The sequence below is a fragment of the Triturus cristatus genome, chromosome 7 (genome assembly GCF_964204655.1).
Source record: "Triturus cristatus chromosome 7, aTriCri1.1, whole genome shotgun sequence".
Taxonomy (NCBI): Eukaryota; Metazoa; Chordata; class Amphibia; order Caudata; family Salamandridae; genus Triturus; species Triturus cristatus.
The window spans coordinates 1,701,723,675-1,701,750,633 of record NC_140590.1 but is presented as its reverse complement, the minus strand read 5'-3'; the positions used below and the strand labels follow the sequence as shown (position 1 = coordinate 1,701,750,633).

General features: G+C 45.8%; 1 protein-coding gene across 1 annotated transcript in view; it reads right to left on the bottom strand.

Moving 5' to 3' along the window:
- The window catches only part of LOC146812812 (alpha-2-macroglobulin-like protein 1), a 761,857-nt gene that overhangs the window by 72,561 nt on the left and 662,337 nt on the right, over positions 1–26,959 (bottom strand). The window contains exon 32 of the mRNA XM_085615204.1: positions 9,564–9,654. Coding sequence (XP_085471330.1) covers positions 9,564–9,654 — 91 coding nt within the window. The remainder of the gene's footprint in view (positions 1–9,563; positions 9,655–26,959) is intronic.

Sequence of the window (26,959 nt, the reverse complement as noted above, 5' to 3'; positions counted from 1 at the left end):
TAAAGATTATCACTGGTTTAGCGGCAGAAAACTGCCGCTAAAGCGGCGATAATGGGCTTGATAATATGCCCTTGAGAATTCCAATAGAAGTCCATGTTCTGGAGTGAACATGGGCTTCTATTGGAATTCTCCAGGGCACATTATCAAGCTCACTTTAGCAGCAGTTTTCTGCCGTTAAACCGGTGATTATTTTAACGCCATCCTTGATAATAGCCCCCGAGTCACTGTTAAAGGGTGCTAGTGAGAGAATCCGTGGTGGAGGTGGTCATTGGGGGGGCGCCAACAAACATTGTCGTACAGGGCGCCACCAGCACTAAAGCCGGCCCTGCTGGAATGGCTTGGCGTGCAAAATGAATGATCCAGAACAAAGAAAAAGCACCACTGACCGCGCTGACCTTACGCCACTAGGAGAAGTCTCACCGAATAACTATTTGAGTAGACCCCCAACGTAAGCTAATAATAAAGTCCCTTTTAATATGTACGAATACCAATAAAGTCGTAAGTGGTCCACGTAGCCTTGACACGTTATGGAGAACTAGAGTTACAAAGGTCCCGATTCGAAGAATGATGCCCGGACCATAGCGTAATGCAACTGTGATAGGTTGACTCCTACAATAGTCTGCAGTTTATCCGTGAGCACAGTCGTGTAGACAGTGGCGAAAGCTACACAGCTGGTGATGTGAACTGTGAGCCAAAAGTACTGGTGATGGTCACTCTGCATGCCAAAGAGACACTTCAGTATTAGAGGTTAGTGACACATCGCTTTTTCTGTAGTCTTGGGAACTTCTTAGTTAGGGCCCCATAATCCTGTGAGGTATTTGAGTGGAGGTATTAAGTGCTCGTTGTTTCATTGTGCTTTGCATTGCATACCCCAAGAGGTAATATGATTAACTCAAGATTTAACGAGTATAGCTCTTACTACTGAAAGTGCAGAAGTAACTGTCCTATCTACATACAAAGAATATGCAGATGCATTTAGTAATAAAAAAACAGCAGACTCCCTTCTGTCTCGTTGTGATCATAACCATTCCATTGATGTGGTCCCTAGATCTTACCTTTAACACCAAAATAGGAGGTGTTTCTTGGCTGGAAATCTATCTGGAGAAGGATTTTATCAGGCCCTCAGTGTCTCCAGATGTGACTCCCATTTTCTTTATACTGAAATCTGATGCAGACCTCTGACCATGTATTGGTGTGGGGGAGCTAAGAACAACAGAATGATTTTATTTGAAATGAGTCATCACTTCCAGTCCTGTATTATGACCACCTGATTGTCAACAAGAATTTTTAGTGACAATGCAGGCAACCACAGTTTCTTGGGGCTATTTTATCACAATTTCACCTTCTAACTCACACCTATCACCTGGTGATTTACTACTCCTATAACTTGACATGAATAGAGCACAACAATTCTACACTTGACAAAGAGTTGTTAGCCAGGAAGGAGACATTTGGGCACTGGAGAAATTACTTGAAAGGGTTCCCATGTATGATCATGGAATTGAGAGACCATAAAAACCTCAGCCTCTGATAGTTCACTAAGGCCCCGATTATAAGTTGCACAATACTGGGTTAATGGCTTTGTGGTAATGTCGCACCAGTACCATGCAATTATGAGTAAAATCTTAAGGAATGGGGAATTACCATGTGGGACTGATTTTCCGGCCATAAAACCAAATAGAATTTGTCATTCCATGGGGATTTAAGGCATGCTCCAAGCACAAATGTATGTTTACCCTGTGGGTGGTGTTGGGGAGGGAGGGTGGTATTGAGAAGATTAGGGGATGGAGAGTAATTTATGGCAGGGGAGCATTGTAGGTTCCCTAAGTCAGAAAGACAACTGAATAAGACCTGGCTACAACAGAAGCGAAAGTCTCAGGATATTTCCACTTGGTTTTACCAGTCAGAAAAAATTGAGTCAGGTTCTCCTACATCTGGAAAAAAATAGGTGTGGGAAAATCTAACTACTTAGAGTCAGGTGGAGCAGAATTTCATGAGATAATTCAATACCCCCTGCCTCATAATCAGGCCCTAAGTATTCAAATGATAGGCATTCCAGACAGTATCTTCTTTTCCCAATTTTCCTTTTATCAATAATAGACCAGGGAAGAGACATAGGAAGACAAGTGCTTTATTCAGGCACTGGATTCGGGAAGAGGTGGAAGGAAAAGGTCCTCCTATCATCTAACTCCTACAGTCTAAATTTGAGAAAGAAGTGGATGAAGGTCTGTGATGACAACAGGAGGCAGTAGATCAGGATGTGCCTAAAAAGCCCTTAAATGAGCAGGTGTTAGTGTGGAGTCACCCCCTCCAATATTAGGGCATGCTGGATATAGAAGAACGCAAGACCTCCTTTTCTGGAATTTTGTGTATGTAAATTAATGTGTCACCTATAGAAACTGGAATGGAGCGGTGAGCAAAAAAACAATGGCTTTGGGCCCAGATCACTGACTGGGGTGAGTGTTCAGCATTCCGCCCTTCAAGTATTCTTTTTGCATTTGTCACCTTAAGACGGACGGGTATGTCCAGACGTGGGTCCTGTGCTTGCCATGTTCGCTGGATTCAAGCTATCCTGGCTGATGACGGTGATGCTTCACCTCAACAATAGACCTGTTACATCTTATTGTGTGAACGAATATCAACGTTCACCATATATTTTTAAAGACGACACACAACTTTGTGTGTCATGGCAGAGAATCCAAATCTTACTTCTGCCATACAGTGACCTAAATCACTACTTGTAACTGTGGTATATGTTGTCTACTTGTGCATGGTCTCCCACCAATGTGCGGGTGAACGAGAAGGAGAGACAAGTTGAGGAAAAAAGTTGAGGAGAAAGGTGAGGAAAAGTTGGCAGTGCCTCACGGGAGTAACACCAAGGGAGGTTACAGGCTGGTACTCGCCTGTGTCCTCAGGTTCTCAACATTAGCATCTGCCAACTTGAAAAAATAATTAGATAGTGAGGAAAAATGAACCAAAAATTGTGACATGAATACTACAGGTGACTCTTTAAGGAAGACCGGGATCTAGCATAGAAACCCGATGTGCCTTAATTTAAAAACGAGCTAGGCACACTAGCTATATTAATGTATTCCTTGCTGTGTGTCTGCTCAGTTAAAACCAACATGTTTCATTGCCTTGCAAATTTTATGGCAATTTCGTCAGGGTTAGGGTCAGCGTCCTCACTGCACCTCTTTTCTCCGTTTATTGTACCTGCAAGAGTCAGCACACCACATTTCACCAACACATTCCAGAACCCACAACAAATAAAAATATCTCTCTGGGGAATCAAAGGTATCACATATGATATTATTACCGGTTGGTTGCCCCTCCACGGCATACCTGCAACCTCGGTATGTAAACTGTAATTAAGCTCCCGTATCTGTCACTGCAATTAGTCAGTCTGTGCAGAAAAAATAGAAGTAGTTTAGGAACTCGTTCCCTCTATATATGTAGTGCAGTCAACCCTACTCAAGTGTAGTGTCTCTTGCTACATACCTCACTATAGTCCACATAATTGGTCTATTTGCTGTGTGTTCCCCATACAAGTATATAGCACCCCTTATATGGGGTTCTGTCTGTTTTCAAAAACAACATAGCGTAAAATATCAGCGGGACCCCCTCTAGATTTTATATGCACGAGCGAGCCCCTACTCATCATAAAATTACTGAATGTCACTCTATCGTTACTATGAGCCGCTAGAGCGGGAATTGCGAGCAACTTGTTTGACCCGGACAAGCTATCCCTCTTCTTATTCATGTTTACTCCCAGGCGTCTCCCATAATCGACAATAAAGCCTCAGTCTACCGTAAGTTTCCCTTTTCAAAGGCCCTTTCTTACCGATATATCAGGGGGTGTCCGGCCAACGCTCAGTCCCTTGTATGCATCTGCCTGGAGGGCTCTTTATCACGGACAGTGTGCGGTGGAGCCGGCTCGTAAGTCACGCCCTACTTCCGGTCAAGACCCTTGTATACAAACACTCATACTACAACGGTGGCCATCTTGGAATGTATAAAATAGCCTGTCACACATATTTGTAGGGAGTAAAAAGAGTGTAGCGATTATACTTTAAAGCCAAACTGTGACAAAAAACTAACACAAAAACCAGACATATTCTCATCTCCTATTTGATTGTCCAATATAAGAGGGTTCACATTCCTCTTGTGGGTGTACATGATATAAATAGGTTTTTGTAAACTCACAAGAGTTACGCTCATCATGTTGGATATATTCTCGCTGTTTTTAAATGCTGTTTTTTAACCGGGAGCCTCTCATTCAGGTGTAAAGTATTTAGGGAGAGAAAACCTGGGTACAGGAGAGCACAAAAAGCTAAATTCTCCGGGCCCGATTCACAGAACTAATTTAAGACAAAATCCTAAACTTACTACCATTTTGGTATTCACAGAAGGCACTTACTCATTTCGGTATTCACAGAAGTTAGGAGTCCTAACTTTAGGACTCCTAAATGCCTTCTGTGAATACCGAAAGTCTTAAAATTAGGATTTTTCTCAGTTTAGTAGTAGTATAGTTAGGACTCCTAACTTTAGGACTCCTAAATGCCTTCTGTGAATACCGAAAGTCTTAAAATTAGGATTTTTCTCAATTTAATAGTAGTAAAGTTAGGACTCCTAACTTTAGGACTCCTAAATGCCTTCTGTGAATACCGAAAGTCTTAAAATTAGGATTTTTCTCAATTTAGTAGTAGTAAAGTCAGAACTCCTAACTGTAGGACTCCTAAATGCCTTCTGTGAATACCGAAAGCCTTAAAATTAGGATTTTTCTCAGTTTAGTAGTAGTAAAGTTAGGAGTCCTAACTTTAGGACTCCTAAACTGAGAAACATCCTAATTTTAAAACTTTCGGTATTCACAGAAGGCATTTAGGAGTCCTAAAGTTAGGACTCCTAACTTCTGTGAATACCGAAGTGAGTAAGTGTCTTCTGTGAATACCAAAATGAGTAAGTGCCTTCTGTGAATACGAAAATGGTAGTAAGTTTAGGATTTTGGCTTAAGTTAGTTCTGTGAATCGGGCCCTCCATTCCCCATCCTTAAATGGCTGAGGGCAAACGAAGGCACATTACAAATGATTTCTTCTACCCACGCTTGCCTAGAATGGTGCCACTTTGTTCCACTCTATAAGGTCATTCAACCCCTGTTGGTCTGCCCCCTCTTGATAGATCCAACTGGCTTCCTTTGTGATAAGTCTGTTCTCCATATTGTACTGATCACCTAGTACCTTTTCTAGTACCACCCATCGTATATCTCTGGGTTGGTGTCCCAAAACTGATCTTAGGATGCTTGTTTCTGGTCCAGGGAGGACCTGGCCTGGCAGTTCGGCTGGACTATTTCCATGGGGAGCAGGATCAAGACTGATTTGCATATGGCTGGGTCTAAACTGGAATGCAGGGTCGGCTTTAGGGCGGTGCGACCGGTGCCACCGCACCGGGTGCTGGCTTCCTGGGGGCGCTGTGTTTGAAAGTTTATTATGCTTTTGAAGCACCTGCTGCAGCGTTTCTTTCCCCGGCAATTACCAGGCCTCACATAAATGTCAAGAAAACTTTTGTAATTAATTATCTTCCTGGAGAGAGATGAGCATTTTGTATAGTTGAGGTTTTGACTTCGGTGAAGTTAGTGCAGAGGGTTAATATGCCTGCTGCAAAGAACGTGTACCAAGTAGATTACAGGGTGCGTTTGATGTAAACAGATCAGCAGGTTACTGCTTCAAAAGAGACATCTTTTTTGTTACTTGCAATTTATAACTTAAAGTTCTAATATAGAATAGTGAGCTATTAACTTTCATCCTAGAACTGCATACACACTGCAAAGTATACATTATTATTATTAAAGAAAACTCCCAACTATGCTGTTTCTTTTTCGACTCCGATTTTGTGCTTCTCCACACCAATCACTCTTAAACTATACTGCCTACCAGTATGGATGACATGTGACTCCTTCACTTTTAGGGGCATATTAGCAAGGGCTGGAGATATAATCATCGCCGCTTTAGCGTCCGTTTTCGGGCGATAAGCGGCAATAATTATATCGCAATATCATCAAGGACACGCTACCGCGTGTTTCTTTGATGTAGAGCCCGTTTTTTCACAGCCTCGCCTCGCATCGCTAATGAGATGCAAAGGAGGCGTGGCTGTGAAAACAACACATGAAAATATCGCGAAGGCAGCTTCGCGATATTAACAAGGAGGTGCAGCGATTAAAAAAATCGCGCTACTTTGGCCTTAACGCTGGAATTTAACGTCTGTTAAATTCCAGACTAAGGCATACTAATTATGGTAGGTGGAGGGTCGTATCAGCAATGTTATCGCTGTTTTCCATTGAACATCGCCAGAAAACCAGCGATGTTCCATGGTAGACACCGCTATCGCTGAAATATTATCGCCATAGCGCTATGTATTGTATATATAGCGTTATCATGGCAATCATTTCAGCGATAGCCGGCGATAATATTTCTACCGCTATGTGGGGCCAGTTAATATGCCCCTTAGTCCTTTGGCTTGTGTAACATTTCCTAAACACTGATTAACACAGGTATGATTGATTACCTCTGCGTAATGTGTATGTGATGCAAAGTGCTCGGACACCCTACACTGGTATGAGTGGCGCTATATAACTAATTCAATGCATCTGAGAGAGAGTGGTTATGGAGACTTGGGGGCCGTATTATCCAGGACGGCGTTAAAGATCATCACTGGTTTAGCGGCAGAAAACTGCCGCTAAAGCGGCGATAATGGGCTTGATAATATGCCCTTGAGAATTCCAATAGAAGTCCATGTTCTGGAGTGAACATGGGCTTCTATTGGAATTCTCCAGGGCACATTATCAAGCCCACTTTAGCAGCAGTTTTCTGCCGTTAAACCGGTGATAATTTTAACGCCATCCTTGATAATAGCCCCCGAGTCACTGTTAAAGGGTGCTAGTGAGAGAATCTGTGGTGGAGGTGGTCATTGGGGGGGGCGCCAACAAACATTGTCGTACAGGGCGCCACCAGCACTAAAGCCGGCCCTGCTGGAATGGCTTGGCGTGCAAAAAACAATGAATTTAGGCCCAGATCTCTGACTGGGGTGAGTGCTTGGCATTGTTGAGCATTTGGTCCACCAATTGTTACATTTTGACTCTCAAAACAACCTTGGTCCCATATATCTAAATATTTCATTTAGGATCTGCCTCCTTCAAGTAATAGTACCATCTTATTTGTGGTAGTGTATTACTACGCCAAATTGACACATTTTATTCCTTAAGAAAATCACCAACCTACCCTGAATGGGCACAACATGTCCTCAAGAACATTGTGCGACTACATGGTCTGCCTGAAATTATAGTGACAGATCGTATTGCACAATTCATGGCCACCTTGTTACCATTAACTTTAAATCGAAAAGTTACCATCTGCAAGGAGATGGGCAGATGGAGAGTCTGAACGAAGTCCTCGGGGGACGCTCAGACTTTGTGCTGCCTCTTTGTGGCACATAGTCAGAGTGCATCCTCGCAGCTCCTGTGCCCCTGTACCCATGTCAATAATAAAGTACTGAAAAATAGGCAAAGTGCGCCTTCATTTCTATTGGGCTAAGCCTCTATGCAACAGAGGGAATGCCCTAAGAGGTCATACTGGCGCACATGTAGTGCCGGCACAATCTAAATTACAGAAGTCCAAGTACAAGTGTCTGCAGCTTCTTCTTCAATATCAAAGTGCCCCTAAGGGGGAAGAAACAGGTAAGCATGTCTTTTTTTGCCCCCGGGGCACTTTGAATATTATGGCCCTTGGCGTTTTGAGTGCAGAGGATGCCACTTGCAGAGTTTTTCTGCATACAATTACCGGGTATTTGCCTGTCCTTGAAACATTTGAGTTCAATCCTTTCATTTGACCCTCCCAGTTCATGCCTGCCTCTGTGCCTTCAGTGCTGAGATGTCTCACCACCTTGCATATTGTAAGTAGTTCAGAAATGTTTAACCATATGTTAGTTATGTCACAGTAACATAGATTTGCAGGCAGTAAATGATTACCAGCCTCTTTCATATTCAGTTGGGAATAAGAGCTGGCTATCAACTGCGCATTTGTACTTTCTGAAGTCTTCCCTAACTTGAAAACCTATTTTGTGTTCCTTTTTGTGAATACAGCTACAGGTAAGGTGACAGTTAAACTTGTACTGCTGGCTTACTGATTCATTTACCCTATTTTAAACTTATTCAGAGTGAAACCTACAGGCATGAAGGTACCCTCCTCCCATGGTCATAGTTAAGGGTCAACTACATGAGGTCAATGTGGTTTTAGAATCCAGGTTATGTAGCAGCCAATTGCAATGTCTCATTGCATGGAGAGGATATGAAGCTTTGGAGAAGTCGTGGGAGCCAGCACCTTTTCAGCAAACACCGCACTTGGTCTGAGTCTTCCATTCAGCATATCTCCTGTTGCCTTCTTTTAACCCCGGGACCATTGAATAGACTGATGGATATTGCTAAGTTCTTTAGATGCACTGGGAAGTGAACGAAGGGGAAACAAGGCAATCATCATAACGCGGTTGTGGAAGTGTAGTGAGACAGATAGAGAAGGAAGGCCGACATCATGAGCTCATTGTAGGGTTCTTCTTCTCATAGTCTTATCAGTCATTGTCCTCCACCTCACTTTGTTGTGTTTTCCATTCTTCTTGGGATTTGTTCAAGGTGTTTTAGAGGGAACTCTGCAAGTCATGACAGTACTTGATTTTCTGGAACTCATTTGTGAGTTCATATCTTCTACCTTCTCCGCATCAACAGTGGCTATCTCTAAAGAAGATCTTTGGGTGTTTATTTAGCTGGAGCGGGTATCCAGGCCTCCTTCAAGTTCGTCATTCAATATCATTCTAGAACAGTTAGTAAATGCTGGCAGGAATGGGAGAAGAAGAGGACTAATGTATTTCCTGGTATACACGAATCAGTGAACTCTTCCTTTGAGTCACGCATGTATGTCTATCTTACACTACTCCATCATCTCTGCAACTGCTTTGGAATGCATTTGGTGGGTATCGAGCATAGAAGATGGACTCCTGGGGACACAGTCTGTTGTTCCTTCAGTCACCTTGCTTCTGGGAAAAGGAGTGTGGTGGACAGTACATCAGAATCCTATACCCAAAGAAAGCAGACCAAGAGAGTAATGGCCTTTAGGCTCTCGTCTTTTAACTACATATGCTAATGGAAATCAAGCAAGACAGAAAAAGTTACCACTCATCTGGTCAATCTTTTCCCATACCTCTTGCAACACCTTCTGCCCAGGCATAGCCTGCATCTTTAAATATGTATTGATTTATATTTTAATCTGAATCGCCGACTTTTTGAAACAAAGCACCTTTGTTGCCTGCCTGTTATAAAGGTACTGCATTTTTACCAGTGCCACCTTGATTTTGCCTTTTCCAAGAAGTTTCCTATTGTACCAGGCGTGCTCTCCATGAGCTCATTTTGTGCCTTCTTAATTCTCACAAATACAGATTCACTCCCCTCCCACAATTCTTACAGTGATGGTGGTCAGGGGAGGAAATCCCACAGAGGTTGAGAGGAAAGTGGGGGGGTCCATTACCTTTATCTCAGTGTTACTATCAGGTATATATCCTGACAGCATCTTCACCTCGATGAGCACCATGTTGGATACGTTGCGGCTCCCGGCATACCTGTAACATAAGACGTGTCAAGGCCAATTTTCAAGTATCACAGAGATCCCTACTCTAGCTAATAAAACCATATTGTGTTTTTTGTCACTATAATGTTTTGATTATTTTCAACCACAGAAAATTGCAAGAATAGGTAAATACTCAGAAATTAGACACTAGGCATTTTTGTGTTTATTTCCTTATAGTTTAATCGCAAAGCTCATACGATATCAATATTTGTACTGTAAATATGTTATTGATTCCTTAACCACAAACATGATACATGTTGTACAGCATCATTAAGCATTATCTCTAATGTCAATATCCCCTTGTTGCTATTCATCCCCCTTACTTCCTATTGCTCTCTCCGTCACTGTCGCTATCGCCCTGTTCCTCGCTGGCAATTGATTTGTCCTGATATCTCTTTTTTGCTGACTCCTCCCTCACTGTCTCAACAAATTCCTTTTTGACAGTCTCCTCCCCTCTCTTCTCACTGCCTCTTTCTCATGACATCTCCCTTACTACAAATTACTTCCTCAACACCTAGCCCTACATCTCATTTACCAACACTTTTAGTCTTTTTCCCTGTCTCTAGTACTCTCGCTACCTGTCTCTCTCGATGTCTTCCGTGTTCTCTCTGTCTAGCTATCAACCTGACATTCCCTCACACTGCTAAGTCACTCAATACCTGTCTCATTTTTCTCCTGTCATCTCTCGTTATCTCTTGTCATATTTCCACTTGGAAGATTTACATTTTCCACCAGTCTTCCTCTCCCCTCACACCCCTATCAGATTATCTCACCAGTACTGCACTGGTAATGGGTAACATGATAAAAAAGACTGTACTACAGTAGAGCTGCATATTACTACTGCTCCAAAGGCCCCTTTGGGATTCTTAGTGTTATGAAACTGATCCACCAAGTGAAAACTGCCCACCTCAAATGCTGTTTTTCTAGCAAATAATTTAACCATATGTTAAGCCCAATACCATCCACGCTGATCTAAAAAAAAAAAGTGAAAAGCCTTTTTGATAACAACACTTTATTAGTTTTGATAAAAACACAGAAAATTGCAGACCCACGCAGAGGGTCCCAGTTGCTTCATCAGCAGTTGCCCACACTCAGCCCATTCAATTCTTTGGAGAGCATTCGTGTGCAGTACCCAGTCCCTAGTATGCCCACCATTAATCCCATATGTTGTGATGCTTATGGGGGCATTCTTGGGGTAATTAAAAGGGTTCTTCCAGCTTTGCTGATTGGTCCATGCTCACCATCCATTCTTTCAATGGTGGATCCTATGGTGATTTCCAGTATTTGACCACATCACTTTTTGATAGTAATATACCAAGCCCCACCCCTACCAGAGTGCATCTCTCTTTGTTCCACAAGTCCTGGCAGCTCAAATTTGGGGGAGCCTGGTTCATGCCCAGAACCACTGTCAGGATTGTAAATATGGATAGCCAGTATTGCTGTATAATGGGGCACTTCCAAGCCATTTGATTGAAATTGCCAACATTTCCCGACAACCAATGCATGCAAGAATCGGAAGTTTACAGTCTCTCCACAGACGCCTGGGCATGTAGTAGCTGCATGCAGATAATTCAATTGAAAGCGCATAGTTGGGCAGAGATAGAATAAGTGTGATGCACCATACATGTCTCTCTCTGCTCCACCTCTTCCAAAAGGGCCAGCCACCGCTCCCACATTACTCTCACTGGTGCCAGTTAATATGGTGAGGAAATAACCAGGGCTTTGTATGTCTGAGAGATTCCTCCCGTGGTCAGTGGACCCATGAGTATCCGAGCTTCCAGGGGGTTCAGACATAGGGGATCCGCCAGCGCCTCCTGGTATCCTGAGAGTGCATGTCAGAGTTGGAGGTATCAGAAGAATTGTGGAGGGAGACTTCATTCTGTTTGGAGGGCCTGCAAGCCTTTCATGTGGTCACCCACCCCAACTCCCCCAGCTAGGAGGTGTCAATGTTGTCCCACCCTCTGAAGTCCTCGAGGCGAGCCACCCAATCCAGCTATCTGCCCACCCTTATGGGGGTTTCCAGGGTCACCCGTTGGTCCCACGCAGTCCTGGGCAGCCCCGCTCTCCAAGTCAGGAAAACAGTTTTGATGATCTCTTGCAGCGAGCGGCAGACCAGTGAGCCATATAGCATACCGACAAGACTATAGAGCCCGATCAGTGATAGCTCCACCCTAAAGGCCAAATCCTTCCAACCCCAGAGTTTTACTACTAGAATGTGCCCTGTCCAGTAGTGCATACAGATGTCAGCCATGGCTAAACTCCTATCATAGTCAGAATTAACACATTTATCATAGGAGATCCATGGGGGGCTTGTCAGCCCAGAGAAATTTCCGTGCCTGGGAGGTTAAGGCAGCAAACCAGGGGTTGGAGGGAGAGATGAAATTGCTCTGAAGGACGTAAAGAGCCATGGGAGGACCATCATTTTATAGAGGGCCACCCTGCCCAGCACATTGAGAGGCAATTTAGCCCAGCTTTAGAGGTCTGCTTGAATTGAGCGGGTGAGGGGTTGAGACTTAGGCTTCAGGCAAGGTCCGGCTCCCAGGTCTTCTGAAATCCCACGAACCAAAAGCTTAGGTGCCAGATTGACATGGTAGTATGCCAAGCCTTGTCATTCCTTTCCCCTCTTAGGGGGTTCAAGAGTGATTTGGGCAATTTACCTTCAGTACCGATTCCTCCACATGTACGTCAAGGATGGAGACAAGGAGGGGCCCAGTTTTGGCTGAGTGAGCTATGAACAGGAGGTCATCGTCTGCATACAAGGCTATCCTATCTTCCAGTGCAATACGCCAGTCAAATCCCTTTTCATGGGCGTCACAGCATATCCATGAGGCAAGGGATTTGATAGCCTGGGTGAAGAGGAGCGGGGATGGGGGCACCCATGTCTAGTGACCCAATGAATGGGGAATCTGAGGAAGATCATGTCATTTACTTGCATTCAAGTCTGAGGCATAGGTGCGATACCGGGATCTCAGACCAAGCATGGCCAGAACTTCCCGAAGGAAGTCCAAATCCAGGAAATCAAACGACTTTTCAATGTTAAGCAGCATCAATGCTGTAGCGCACTGTAACTGCTTAAATCGTGCCAGAGCCAGGTGGACTCTACGGAAAGAGTGTCAAGTGCTACGGTGGGGATAAAGCCACTTTGATCCAGGTGGACCAGGTGGCCAAGTATGTGCAGCAGCCAGCAGTTTGGCATAGAGTTGAATAGTGGGGGATAAAGTTGCATTGGTCCGGGTGGAGAAGTGTGGCTCAATGGTTAGGGAATGGTTTGGGAATTGAATTGAATTGAACCCTGGCCCGGGACCAGGGTTCAATTCCTGCTTTGGCGGGTCTTGGGCTCAATTTCCTCGGACCTGATAATTCTTGCCTCGGTGCCTATTCTAATCATGGGTCCCACTCTGCAACCAATAGCTTGCTTAATCTCCACAACGGCTGCAACAGTACTGGGATGCCTGGCTTCCAGGCACAGTGTTACGGCTGTGGATCGGTAAAATACAACTCAAGCCAACCTAGAATAAGTAAAAGCAATATTGGATGCTATATGCTTTGCTAGAAAAACAGACATTTGAAGTAAGCAAAAATTGAATGTCCGATGTTGTGGCTGCTTAACACCTAATACTGAGAACTACCTAGGGCTCCCTATTTGTGCTTAGCATACACACATATTATATATCTTAACAAAACTTGCAAATAAAAATGTTCATCCACCTCTGCTCCTTCCTGTAAAGTTTCAAGGTGATCTATCAAACAGGGGCTGAGACAAAGGGGGAGGGAGGGTCCCAAAATGCAATTTATCCATACAGGATTACATCAAATTCGCAGAAAACTAGATCTTTGCTCAGAAAATATGCTTTTTGAATTTTGATGTAAACCTTTTCAGCTATTTTAAAGCAATTAAGGTTCAAATTAGAGCTATCTAGTGCTGCGGGTCTTCCAAAGAAGTTCTGTGGGAGGCCCACAAGACAGAACAGCAAATGAAGCATTGTGCTTGACTGGATTTGCAGGAAAAAGACCAGTCCCACAGGACCGAGGGCTGTAACTGGCTACTCACAACAAATAGAGAAATGTTGCGGCTGCCATTACTGGGCTCTATTTTTTAGGCCTCAACTTTTCAGGGCTTCTGGGTCTGCTTCTCTGGGTCGCTACTAAGGCTCCCAGAACCTCAGGGGCAGCACTTGGGGGCCAGGACTCGCTCCCGCAGAGGCCACAAGTGAGGTACAATTGCTCCTGGTCAGCTGGGCACTGCAGGGAAAGGGACACTTGCAGCTTCTTGTGTCCCTGGAGCCACAGAGGAGGTTACCCAACTGACCCCTAGTGCCAACTTCTTTGTCCTGGGAACAATGGGTAGCAGGTCTAGCCCTTCAGGACTTCTCAGGTACCAGAAAGTTCAATCCTCTTCCATTCTTCCCCAGGTCCAAAAAGTGTTCCGTCCAGGTGTCTAGTGATACCACATTTATGCCTGGCATCAGTTATTGGGTGGGGGTAACTCCTAGGCACTCCTTAACCAACTGAGTTAAAGTTCTCATGGGCATCCCTACCCATATTTTCAGTAGTTCCTATTTATATTACTGCAAGCAGTCTCAAAATGCCACGCAGCAGAGAATTTTGAGGATGACAAAAGTCTTCAGCCGCTTTAAACTAGGGCTCTAATGGTTCTGGATGCATTGGGGAATGCACTATGGTAATCACCGGTGTCCTCTCATATCTAACACTAAAATCCAGTTTAAAGAAGGTACTCTGCCCACAACAAACTCAGAGGCAGATGTATGGCAGGGCAAAATAAGTGTCCTTCAGCAACCAGTCAGGAGATACACAAGAGTTGTTCTGGCATCCAGTTCTTACTCTTTCAAGTGTACCAAAGTGTTACATGTTGCTCAACAGACCTGTCAGGCAGAATTTGACAATATGGTGCCAATAGAATGTCTACAGCCCCCACTGAGCATATTCTATTCAGTTCCAAGGAGTCATCTCTGTCCATTCAGCTCGGCCTATTGTGTGGTCCTGGGAGGCCTGAAGCCAAGTTTCCACTGCCATTATATTGAATGCCACAATAGGTGCTGCAGTACACAAGTGGCATTTGATGTTCTTTTTTAATTGCTGGTTTCATGAAAATAAACAACATAAGAGACACAAGTTGTGTATCATTAAAATACATACAGGAGTATCAATATAGATAAAGCATGGCAAGATGAAAAGAAAGGCACAGCATAGCACATTGATACAGGCATCCCAACATTGATCTCAGTTCCTGTGTTCCAGATAGGCCCCAACCAGCTCTGAGTCACAGGGTGCAATTTCGACATCGGCGTTCTATGCTTTTCAAAGGGGATTCTTTTTAAGACAAACAGGCTGCACGCATGGCACTGGAGGTTGCAGGAGGGAGGTAATTAGAGGTGTGGGGGCCATAGGGGCATTGCCGGTTCAGCTCACCAAGGTCTAGGGGCTTTGAGTGCAGGAGTGCATTTCAATGTCACAGTCTTCTAACCGGAGCCTGTAGCGGTCGGGGGTATCCTCTTTATACGCACTGCAGGAGCTGCCATGGAGATCAGGAGAGGTCAGCCAATGCTGAATACAAGGTCAGGATTGCTGTTGAGACTTCACTGCACAGGTGAGCCACTCAGAGTCGGGCCGTGGGCGTTGGGTGCAGAGTGGGCAGGAGATCAGATTGGCCCGCTGACTATGGAGGATTGAGTCTTTTTCGAAGGCAGCAGTCCTCACAGGGTTTTCAGAGGTCACTGGCTGCAAGACTGGTTGCAGGTTCGCAGAAGCTGGAGTCAAGCCGGTAGGGCTAGGGCCAAGATAGTCATCATCTTGTGTCTTCTCTGCAGGGTTGTCTTCTTCCTTATTAGGTATTCACTGATCTATTTCTAGGTCTGGGGGAGCCACCTAAATACTACGTTTAAGGGGGATTTTAGGGAATTAGAAGGTAGGGCCAACGGTAACCTTACCTGGGTTGACTACTCCCTCTATTATGCCACCCTGCTGTGAGAGCCGCATAGACCTATCCCTGATTGGAAGGGTCTCCCGTCTTCAAGATGGCCGGGACTGAAAGATGTGCTGCACCTTGCCTCTTCCACTGTAGGGGTGGAGTTGCAGAGGTGGGCACATCTCCTATTCTTCTGAGTTTTCCCACCGGTGTTCCCACCCAAAGAGGGGTGCAAACCAGGGGCTGCACTCTGCTGGAGCAGCAGAGGCTGGGGATCACATTATAGAGGCAGCAGGCCATTGAAGCTTTCCCTCTTTGAGCACTGGATCATCCTGAGGGAGGAGATGTGACACCTCTGCCCAAGATGTGCATTGTTTCTGGCCCCAGAGAGAAGGGGCTCTCTACCCAGGAGTCCAGAAACATGTCTGGTGGTGGCCGGCTGCCTACAGCTGGTCTCAGACCACACCAGGGTTAGTAGTTTTTCAGAGGGCACCTCTGCGGTGCCCTCTGGGTAGATGGTACGATACAGGCATCAGTGTGGATTTATTGAGAGAAGTAGTTTGGTACCAAACCCTCCTGTGTTCAGTGAAGCCATCGTGATGCTGTGGAACTCGAGTTGTTGAGTTTCCAGCCCATGTACTCTCTATGGCTTTCCTGGCACTTACCATACTAATAATGAACCCCAATATTGTAGAGGACGTAGTGAATGAGCCACTTTTGTGGTCTGACACCCTATGAAACCCTCAACCACCACCATTTTGTATTGACTTAAGTGTGTTATGTTACCTTAGCCTTAATGTGGGATGGGTTTGCATATGCCTGCTTTTATTCTGCCTTTTAGTGGAATAGTCTTTCCAAGAATAGAAGGTTTGGGATGTTGAGGTGCAGTGTTGTGGGTGGTGGTGCACACATGTGCTCAATGTTGTATACTGAGGGATTAAGTGTATAATGTTATTTGGGTTAGGTGAATTATGACTTTGACCTATTGGCTTTGACATGGTCTAATGTCATTCTGCCTTCTGACTTTACCTTGCTTCAAACTTTTCTGTGTGCACAGTGGTGCTTGTAAGTTGTGTGGATGAGAACTATAGGTGCTCCTTTGACATGGTTTCATTTCATCCTTGCTTTTCTGATTCCATCTTGCTTTGGGCCTTTGTGTGCATGGCTTAACTAACTCCATTTTCATGCTGAAGCCATTTTCTGTGCCTGCACGAAGAAGAGGGCATGTTTTGCTTTCCTCCTGTCTTTACTGACTAGAGAGAACTGGTTCTTATCAGAGGAATGTACATGGTCTGTCTTGTAGTCATAGCAAGGGCCTGATCAACCGTTGCTCTGACCTTGAAGCAGGCTGGTGCGGGCTCTCATGAGAACTAGGGGGTGGGGCTTGCTAGAAGCTTCGCTGTGTTTGAATGTGTATTAAAAAGGGGAGTCTACACTGGCCTGGTGGAAGTTCATCCGTGGAGCAGACGTGCTGTCACGCAAGAGTGGAGGCTGGTCTCACTTCTGAGCTTTCGCCCGGTTCAAGCAATGGACTCCCCTTGAACGAAGTGGGGTGAAATGATGGAGCAGTAGGTGAGGTGTCTCTGCTACTAACTGTCTCTTGATTCTTTACTGATTCTTTCCTTTCCTTCTTATTTTCTGATTCTAATATCCTTACATATATATATTTCTACATATATATTTGCCTTGATGGTGTTTCAATCATACTATTGATATGTTAGAGTCTGCTATGATAGGTGCATTTGGCTTACTGTGTGATGCTATTTACTAATAAATACATCCCAGATATACCAATTCGTCTTTTCCTTGTAGCAGGAGGTGTGGACTCTTCTTGGCCAAGTATTATGTTGTAGAAGGATGGGTGAATTCCCTTCTAGCAGGTAATTGTGTTATAGGAAGTTGTGCTCCTGACAAGTGATGCGCAAATTATTGTTTTCTTGCCTTGCCTTTGGGGGAGTGTTGAAAGTTTGCCCACCTTAGGAAGTGCTGTGTATATGTTATATTCCATAAGTTTGGAACTGATATTCTCTCTCTGGGAAAGTGACGGTACATTCCTTGGTCCAGGGGAGATCTAAATTTGTCATTACATTTTTGGCATAGTCGGCAGGATGTGAACGTTGATTTAAAAGGTGAAGAAATATCTTTCTTTTCTTTTTTTAGAAATTGAAAGCAGACTCTTAGATATCTATTGATTTATTTGCATGGGGGTAGCCCATATGGTGTGCTGGCTCGTGAAGTGAGCTAATTGTGCTGAGTTAGAATTGGTGTGTGTGTTTAAGTGTGTTTTGTAAAAAGTGCTTTAAATAGCTTGCTACGTTAGGCAGAAAGGGCTGGATCCCTTGCAAGTGTTTGTTAAGGAATACATATAAAATGTTTTCAGTTGCAAAGTGAATGTAAATTATCAGAGCATAACTCTGGAACATGTGACTCCTTCGAGATTACAGACTCCGGAGTTGCGATGAAGGGTGTTAATCAGCAGGAGATTAATGACATTTTAGTCAGAGACAGCGGTGTTATTTTAAATGTGTTGGTTAAGATGCATCAAACATGTGAACATTTGCTAAAAGAACGTAGTGAGTTGAAAACAGAGCTAGTTGATGCCCAGTTTGAAAATATATCTGTGAAGACAGAATTAAACGTGTACCAGGCTCTGAAGCTGTTTACTTTGACCAGCCAGAATGATTCAGATGTGATAAATGTAACAGATAATGCAGTCAGACTACGAGCTACACAGACAGTTTTAATTAATTCTTCTGAGGAGGTTTTTCAGCCAGAAAGGAATGTGCAGGAAAGTAAACGGACCAACGGTGAGTTAATTCAAGAGCAATGTGCCCCTTTTAGTTACAGGAAAGTGCAGGGAAAGAAATGGTCAGTTTTAAATTCAGATACTGGACAGAACAGTGTTAGAGAAAATGTGATTTGCCTATGGGCGGAAGCAATGGTTATTAAGTGGCATGTACAGACAGAAAATCAGTTTGCACAGGATTTAATAGAAGATCAAGGGGTGGAGTTTGAAACACAAGATTCGCCAGTGAAGGTGCCCCATGATACAAAGGAAATTCATTTGAAACAGTACAGAATGCCTGATGGGCGTGAAGGGATCAGTGGGATCATGCAGGGCTTGACAGATTGAGGTGGTGACCCTAATTGTGTAGCTGCTGTGCAAATGTGATAATTCTTGGCGCATGACAGTTGATTATTGCGAACTGGACAAACATATACCTTCTTTGACTGATGCTGTCCCAGATATTGTTACAGAAGTAGCATGGGACTTGGTATGTGACTTTTGATATTGCCAATGCTTTTTTCTTTTTGATATGTCAAGAGCAGTTTTTTTTTTTCATGAGGTGATAGACTAATGACAGTTAAGAATTTGCTTGAATTAGTTAGACAGAATGGGGGAGCATTTTTAGATTAAAGAATGTGAAGTTTTGCTGGAGGTCAGGAGAGGTTAAAGCTGTTTTTCCTCTCAGACATGTAAAGAGTTGTTCTGGGAGTGGGTCATTTGAAAGCGTCTTTGAGATTGATGTTTGGGAGGCTTGCAATGAGATCATCCAGCAACGCTGAGAAGAGCTCAGGCTTTCTGTGAAGACTGAGGAGGAATTCCTACGGCAGGGGTCATCCCAGCTCCTCTCCCCAGTAGACAGAGACAGCTTCTTGGAGATAGATGTTTGGGAGGCTTGCAAAGGCGCAGGTTTCCTTCTCCCCCCCCCCCCATGAGGAGAGTCGCAGAGCAGATAGCAGTAGACGAAAGTTGGCAGGAGTGCAGGGCACTTCGCCCTTGAAGAGATAAGGTGGGAGCTAGAGGCAGCAGAGAAGTCTCTGCTTGTTATGTTTGGCTAGGGGCCATTTGGTGTCCGCAGAGATTTGTGAAGGGGGCAGCACCTGTGAGGGTTGCAGTGAGAGAAGTGAGAGAAGGAGACTGCCCCAGCCCTTCTTGCTGTGTGTAGAAAAAGATAGATTTTACCAAGAATTCAGTGGCTAAAGCGTTGGTAGAATTCTTTGATAATTCCCCAGAGCTAGAGGAGAGCGATGTAGAAATGCAAGACGGAAAAAGTGTGCTTTTGAAAAATGTTTTTTGCAAGAAAAGTGATGCTTGTTTCTTTTTCAGATTTGCCCAGTTCCCCCGTGTGTGTGGGACTCCCTTCTCCTGTGTGAGTGGGGCCCTCCCTCTCCCCCCTCCCTCCTCCCCTTCCCCCTCCCCTCCCCTCCCAAGCCTGGAGTGATCGCCAGACCAGACGGTGGCGGCTGATGCCTGTGGCTGACCAGACTGGATGGGGTCCTCCCTTGTCAAGGAGATACAGATGCAGATATATGCCGGAGAGCATGATGGACTGCTTCTTTCCAAGCAAAGAGGGATCAGCAGAGTGTGGAACTGTTTCCTTCACGTGAGGCCGACTTTACATGCATGAAGGCTGTGTGTCTTTCACACAGGGTGACTGCTTGTGTGACAGTGAAGAAAAAACAAAAGAGGGAACTACAGGATGTGCTTTGCCAGAACTGTTTTATCAACGTGAAGTTCAGATGCGATGGGAGACGGCTGTGTGTTTTGTCACACAGAAGGACTGTTTTTGTTTTTAGGGATGGAGACCAATAGAGACGCTTTGCTGCAATCAGAGTAGATATTTTCTGAGTCAGAGACTGAAGAGAAAAAACAAAAAAAACTGTTGCTTTTGCTATAATATATGAGTTTCGCAGTAGAGTTTCCAGTTTAACCATTAGAGGCAGTAGGAGCATTCAAAAGCTTGATTCATTTATTTTGTGTATTCATTTAAATGTGTATCCAGATATCTATGAGCTATTTTTAGATGCACCTGAGTTATTGCTTCTACATATATTTTGGGAATGCAGTCTTTATTTGCTCTAAAGTGATTATCATATACTTTTGATGAGTTTTTCAATTTTACTATGGAGTATTTTGATCATAGTTGCTCTTTAGTCATGATTTGTTTAGACTTATGTATTTTTGAGTAGCCACTTCAACACGAGTTGCTGTTTCCACATGTGCTTTTTAGTAGTTGTGCCTTTCAATTTAGAAATGTGGTTTTAGATGGTTTTGCTTTCAATTGAGATATGCAGTGCTTCAATGATAGTTTTGTTTTTCAGTTATGATATACAGTTGCTATTTGCTTTGCAAGGATTTCATTTTTGCAGTTAAGAGATGCAGTGCTTCATTCATAGCTGTGCCTTTAGTTAAGAGATTTTGTTTCTGACATATGTGAATGGTGATGATCGAGGGTCACGGGGTGCAATGTAGTGAATGAGCCACTTTTGTGGTCTGACACCCTATGATGACCCACAACCACCACTATTTTGTACTGACTTAAGTGTGTTATGTTACCTTAGCCTTAATGTAGGATGGGTTTGCATATGCCTGCTTGTCTTCTGCCTTTTAGTGGAATAGTCTTTCCAAGAAAAGAAGGTATGGGATGTTGAGGTGCAGTGTTGTGGGTGGTGGTGCACACATGTGCTCAATGTTGTATACTGAGGGATTAAGTGTATAATGTTATTTGGGTTAGGTGAATTATGACTTTGACCTATTGGCTTTGACGTGGTCTAATGTCATTCTGCCTTCTGACTTTACCTTGCTTCAAACGTTTCTGTGTACAGTGGTGCTTGTAAGTTGTGTGGATGAGAATTATAGGTGCTCCTTTGACATGATTTCATTTCATCCTTGCTTTTCTGATTCTATCTTGCTTTGGGCCTTTGTGTGCATGGCTTAACTTACTCCATTTTCATGCTGAAGCCATTATCTGTGCCTGCACGAAGAAGAGGGCATGTTTTGCTTTCCTCCTGTCTTTACTGACTAGAGAGACTGGTTCTTATCAGAGGAATGTACATGGTCTGTCTTGTAGTCATAGCAAGGGCCTGATCAACCGTTGCTCTGACCTTGAAGCAGGCTGGTGCGGGCTCTCATGAGAACTAGGGGGCGGGGCTTGCTAGAAGCTTCGCGGTGTTTGAATGTGTATTAAAAAGGGGAGTCTACACTGGCCTGGTGGAAGTTCATCAGTGGAGCAGACGTGCTGTCACGCAAGAGTGGAGGCTGGTCTCACTTCTGAGCTTTCGCCCGGTTCAAGCAATGGACTCCCCTTGAACGAAGTGGGGTGAAATGATGGAGCAGTAGGTGAGGTGTCTCTGCTACTAACTGTCTCTTGATTCTTTACTGATTCTTTCCTTTCCTTCTTATTTTCTGATTCTTATATCCATACATATATATATTTCTACATATATATTTGCCTTGATTGTGTTTCAATCATACTATTGATATGTTAGAGTCTGCTATGATAGGTGCATTTGGCTTACTGTGTGATGCTATTTACTAATAAATACATCCCAGATATACCAATTCGTCTTTTCCTTGTAGCAGGAGGTGTGGACTCTTCTTGGCCAAGTATTATGTTGTAGAAGGATGGGTGAATTCCCTTCTAGCAGGTAATTGTGTTATAGGAAGTTGTGCTCCTGACAAGTGATGCGCAAATTATTGTTTTCTTGCCTTGCCTTTGGGGGAGTGTTGAAAGTTTGCCCACCTTAGGAAGTGTGGTGTATATGTTATATTCCATAAGTTTGGAACTGATATTCTCTCCCTGGGAAAGTGACGGTACATTCCTTGGTCCAGGGGAGATCTATATTTGTCATTACAGGGGCATATCTGCTCTTGCAGATATGCCCTCACCTGTGGTATAATACACCCTCCCTTAGGGTTTTGAGGCCTGCTAGAGGGGTGATGTACCTATGCCTTCAGGCAGTGCTGGTAAGCATGGCACCCAGGCATGGTGCCATGTTAACTTTGTCATGTTCTCCCTCACAGGGGCATGCAAGCTACAAGGGCAGTGGCATGGGTTCCTTCCCAAAAAAAGTCAGCACTTTTTATTGCAAAAACCTAAGCTAATGCGGTCAACGCATTTTGGCACCAAGCCTTCCACCAAACCAGCATACTCCAGTGTTTCTTTGATTAAAAAGAGTCAGTTCTCTACTTCAGTCAACAGATAGACTGCAACCATATGTCTTCACAAAAGTCTTTATTAGGTCAGCATTTTTACTTTCGCCATCTTGTTTTGATCACTTTTCTTTTCAATTTAATTCCAAATAATCAAGTTGTAATTTCTCTAAATTCACATGTTGGTGTGTCATTATTTGACAATTCAGCTTCAATGGGTTAAAAGTTTCTGTGCTTGAATTAAAGAAGCAAAGAAATCCATTGTGTGCAATATCATACAGTTTTAAACAGCCACATAATTTGCACATTCTCAGACATCAAAAAAGTATGTAAATCATGTCTATTTGTGTTTTTTCACTAGAATTTCATCAAACTATGTCCTGTGCCACATTATTTGTTGTTCATCATAGTAATTATCCCCGCCCCACAACTGGAATGCACACTAACAAAAATGAGATTTACAACATTTGCACGTAATGCACAAGATATATTATGTATCTCTATATTTACTTAAAGTGCTCTAAAAGATTTCAAGGGTAGTGCATATTTTCAATTCTGCTCATTCTAAAACCCATTGCATAATCTATTAGTGACTGCACATATCACAATATTGATATTAATACCTGCATTTATGAAAATTGAATCATGTTGGGGTACTTGTAGGATATGGTAAATGCATTAAAAATATGAAAGATAATGAAGAGATCTGAAAATATCCAATAAAAATGTGATTTTTGATCTTATCCATAATAGGTATGAAGACCTAGTGCATATTCCCATGGTTAATGCACATAGTTCACTTGTTATCTAAATACCATGATAGACTTAAAGTGCATCCTATTAAAGAGTTATTAGAGTGCATTCAAGAATATGAATTAATCTCGCTCCCGCTGGAGATTGATGAGGTGCGCCATGACGAGAGGGGACGCTACACTGTCCTGGTGGGTAGAATGGAGGGTAGAGTGATTGTTTTCATGTCAGTTTACGTCCCGCCTGGGTTACAAGCTACTACATTTGCGGACCTGGGGCGCCTCCTCTTGGACCTCCCGGGTGGCCTGCTGGTGGTTGGGGGGGACTTCAATGCGGTTGTTTCTGGGTCTATGGATCGTCACCCCCCTAGGGACCTCCCCCGGGCACAGGCGTGGCTGTCCGGCCTCTTAGACACACTGGGCCTGGTGGATTGCTGGCGACTAAAGCACCCTACGCAGCTGCAATACACTTTCCACTCGGGTGCCCATGGTAGCCTCTCGCGACTTGACTACATCCTGGTCCCGGCGGCCCACGCTGGGAGGGTAGGAGAGGTGTGCCATCTGGCGCGGGGTATTTCGGATCACTCCCCATTACTGTTACATTTTGATGTCTTCCCGAGGGGGGAGGGCAGGGTGGCCCCAATCAATGCATGGTACTTGCGAGACCCCACTATTCGTGCCGACTTGATCAAATCCTTACAGCGATATTTTGACGAGAATGTGGGGTCTGTCTCTTCGGCCATCTCCCTGTGGGAGGCCTTTAAGGTAGTCCTCAGAGGGGAGGCCCTCTCCTTTATCTCCCATGCCCGGAGGCGTGAGCGGGAGGAGGTGACCCGGGTGGAGGCCGAGATTGTGGAACTGGAGGGTGACCTGGGGAGCGGGGTAACGGATGCCAAGTTGCATGTTTTGCACCTCAAGCAGGCGGCCTATAGGGCCCTCGTCACGGAGGCGGCCAGGGGCCTCAGTAGAGAGCAACAGGGACGATTGTATGATGTGGGCGATAAGGCGGGTAAACTGATTGCGTGGTTGGATAAGAGGGAGAGAGCGAGTCGTGTGGTTCCTTTGATTGAGAGGATGGATGGTACGCGTGTCACCGAGCCGGAAGCCATCGTCTCCTGCTTCGCGGATTACTTCCGCGAGGTGTACTCTCCGGTTTCCCCCTGCTCGGAGGAGGATTCCCATTCCCTGCTTCGGGACATAGCGCTGCCCTCCCTTTCGGTGGAGGACAGGGATTCGCTGGACGCTCCTCCCACCTCGGACGAAATTGCCCTGGCTATTCGCTCGGTCGCGTCCGGCAAGGCCATGGGCCCTAATGGTCTCCCCATCAAGCTTTACAAGCTGCGCCCGGACGTACTAGCGCCCCACCTGCGCGCGATGTTCCTGGCGGCCCACTTGCAGGGTTCCCTCCCGCCGGACCAGCGCCTGGCCACGATCGTGGTGATACACAAGGAGGGGAGGCCCCGTGAGCGGGTCACATCCTACAGGCCAATTTCGCTCTTGAACGCGGAACCCAAAATCCTCGCCAAGGTGTTGGCCAACCGGTTGGTCGGTGTGGTGGGCGATTTGGTCCACCAAGACCAATCGGGATTTATACCCCATCGCAACACGGCTCTTAATCTGCGACGCTTGCACGGGGTGCTCGCGCGTGTCCCGTTTGTGCGGGAGCCGGCCATCTTGGCATCCTTAGACGCCACCATGGCGTTTGACACGCTTGAATGGCCATACATCTGGGCGATGCTGGCGAAATTCGGATTTGGCCCGGGGTTCATTAGCTGGGTCAAATTGTTGTATTCGGGCCCATTGGCGCAGGTGGTGGTGAATGGGCGAGTCTCGGCCCCATTCGAGCTGGGGCGGGGCACGCGCCAGGGTTGCCCCTTGTCGCCGCTCCTGTTTGCACTGGCCTTGGAGCCCTTGGCGGAGTGGCTACGGTGGCACCCTTCTATCCGTGGTCTCCGCTGGACCCCTGAGTATGAGGACCGCGTGTCCCTCTACGCCGATGATATCCTTTTGTATCTCGCCTCCCCGCGCAAATCGCTGATTGTCTTGGTTGATGTTTTGCGCTCCTTCGGGCGTAACTCAGGCCTTGTCATCAACTGGGCGAAATCCTGCGTATATGTGCTCTCCGGGGAGGCTCCGGCCCTACCGCGTGACTGCCCGATCCAGACTGCCTCCCAGGGGTTCCGGTACCTGGGTATATATATCACTCTAGACCCGGAGGCCCGCTATGAGCGGAACTTGTTGCCCCCCCTCCAGCGCTTGCGAGAGGATGTGGCGCGTTGGCGGCGTCTTCCGCTCTCGCCACTTGGCCGAGCGGCCTTGTTTAAGATGATGTCCTTGCCGCGCTTTCTGTACGCCCTCCAGAACACTATGGACTTGGTACCAGCGCGCTACTTCCGCGAGGTGGAGGGCCTGCAGCGGCGCCTGTTCTGGGACGGGAGGCCGCGTATTGCTCTGGCCAAATTGACACTCCCGTGGTACGATGGGGGGGTCGCCCTCCCGGACATTAAACGGTATTACTGGGCCTCCCAGCTAGCTGCAATCAATCATGGCCTTTACGGGCCCGCCTTGAACCCGGCATTTGAAATGGACAGGATGCTCCTGCCCGGTGGCGATTATAATCGAGCGCTCTACTCTGGCACGCCCGACTCCCGTCTGACGGGACCGACGCGTGTCATGGTGCGTGTATGGCACGCGGCTAATGCAGCTATGGGGTGGAAGGACCGTTTGACCCGGGCGTCACCGCTATATGCGTCTGAGAGGTTGGGCTCCCTGTGGACATCGAAGGGCTTCGAGAAGTGGGACACGATCGGAATCAGCACGGTGGGAGATCTCTGGACGAGGGGGGGTTTCAAGACTTTTGAGACGCTGCAGACGGAGTTTCAGCTGCGAGGCAGTGAGTACTTTCGATACTTGCAGGTCCGCCACGCGCTGGCCTCCGTCTTCCCGGATGTTGCGTCCATTCCGGAGTCTTCCCCCCTGGAGGACAGGGTGCTAGATGGCCATGTACCAGACAGCACGATCTCCCTTATATATAAAAAACTGATCAATGACAGATCGTGCCTGCTGACTGGCCTCCGCGAGGCCTGGGTTGCCGATGGGCTGGAGCTGGACGACGAGGACTGGATCTCCGCGGTGGCCTCTCCGAAGGAGGTGGCCATCCCGGCTCGCCTTCGCTTCGTCCAGCTTAAGATCCTTCACCGGGTTTACGTCACGGGGCCGAGGCTTCTACGTATGGGCTTTGCTGGTGACGGATTGTGTAAGCGCGGCTGTGGTGCTTTGGCAACTTTCATGCATATACTGTGGGAGTGCCCGAAAGTGGAGCGATTCTGGCGCGGTGTGCATGAGGTTTTGCGTGTGGTTACGCGTGTCGCATTGCTGCCTGAAGCGAGGAGATGCTTGCTGAATGTGTGGGAACCAAATGATTATTCGGTCCCGCAGACGCGGTGGGTGACTCTGGGATACATGATAGCGAAGCGTGACATTGCCCAATTGTGGGGATCCCAGAGGCCCCCGGCGGTGTTGGCCTGGAAAGAACATATGGATTGGTGTATGTTTCGTGAAAAAGTAGTGTATGTGGCGAGGGGTAAGCCTGGGGCGTGGGTGAAAATCTGGAGCCCCTGGAACGCCTACCGTGGGGGTATTTGTGAGCCGCCACTGCTACCGGCAGCCTCGCCGGCCCCATCTC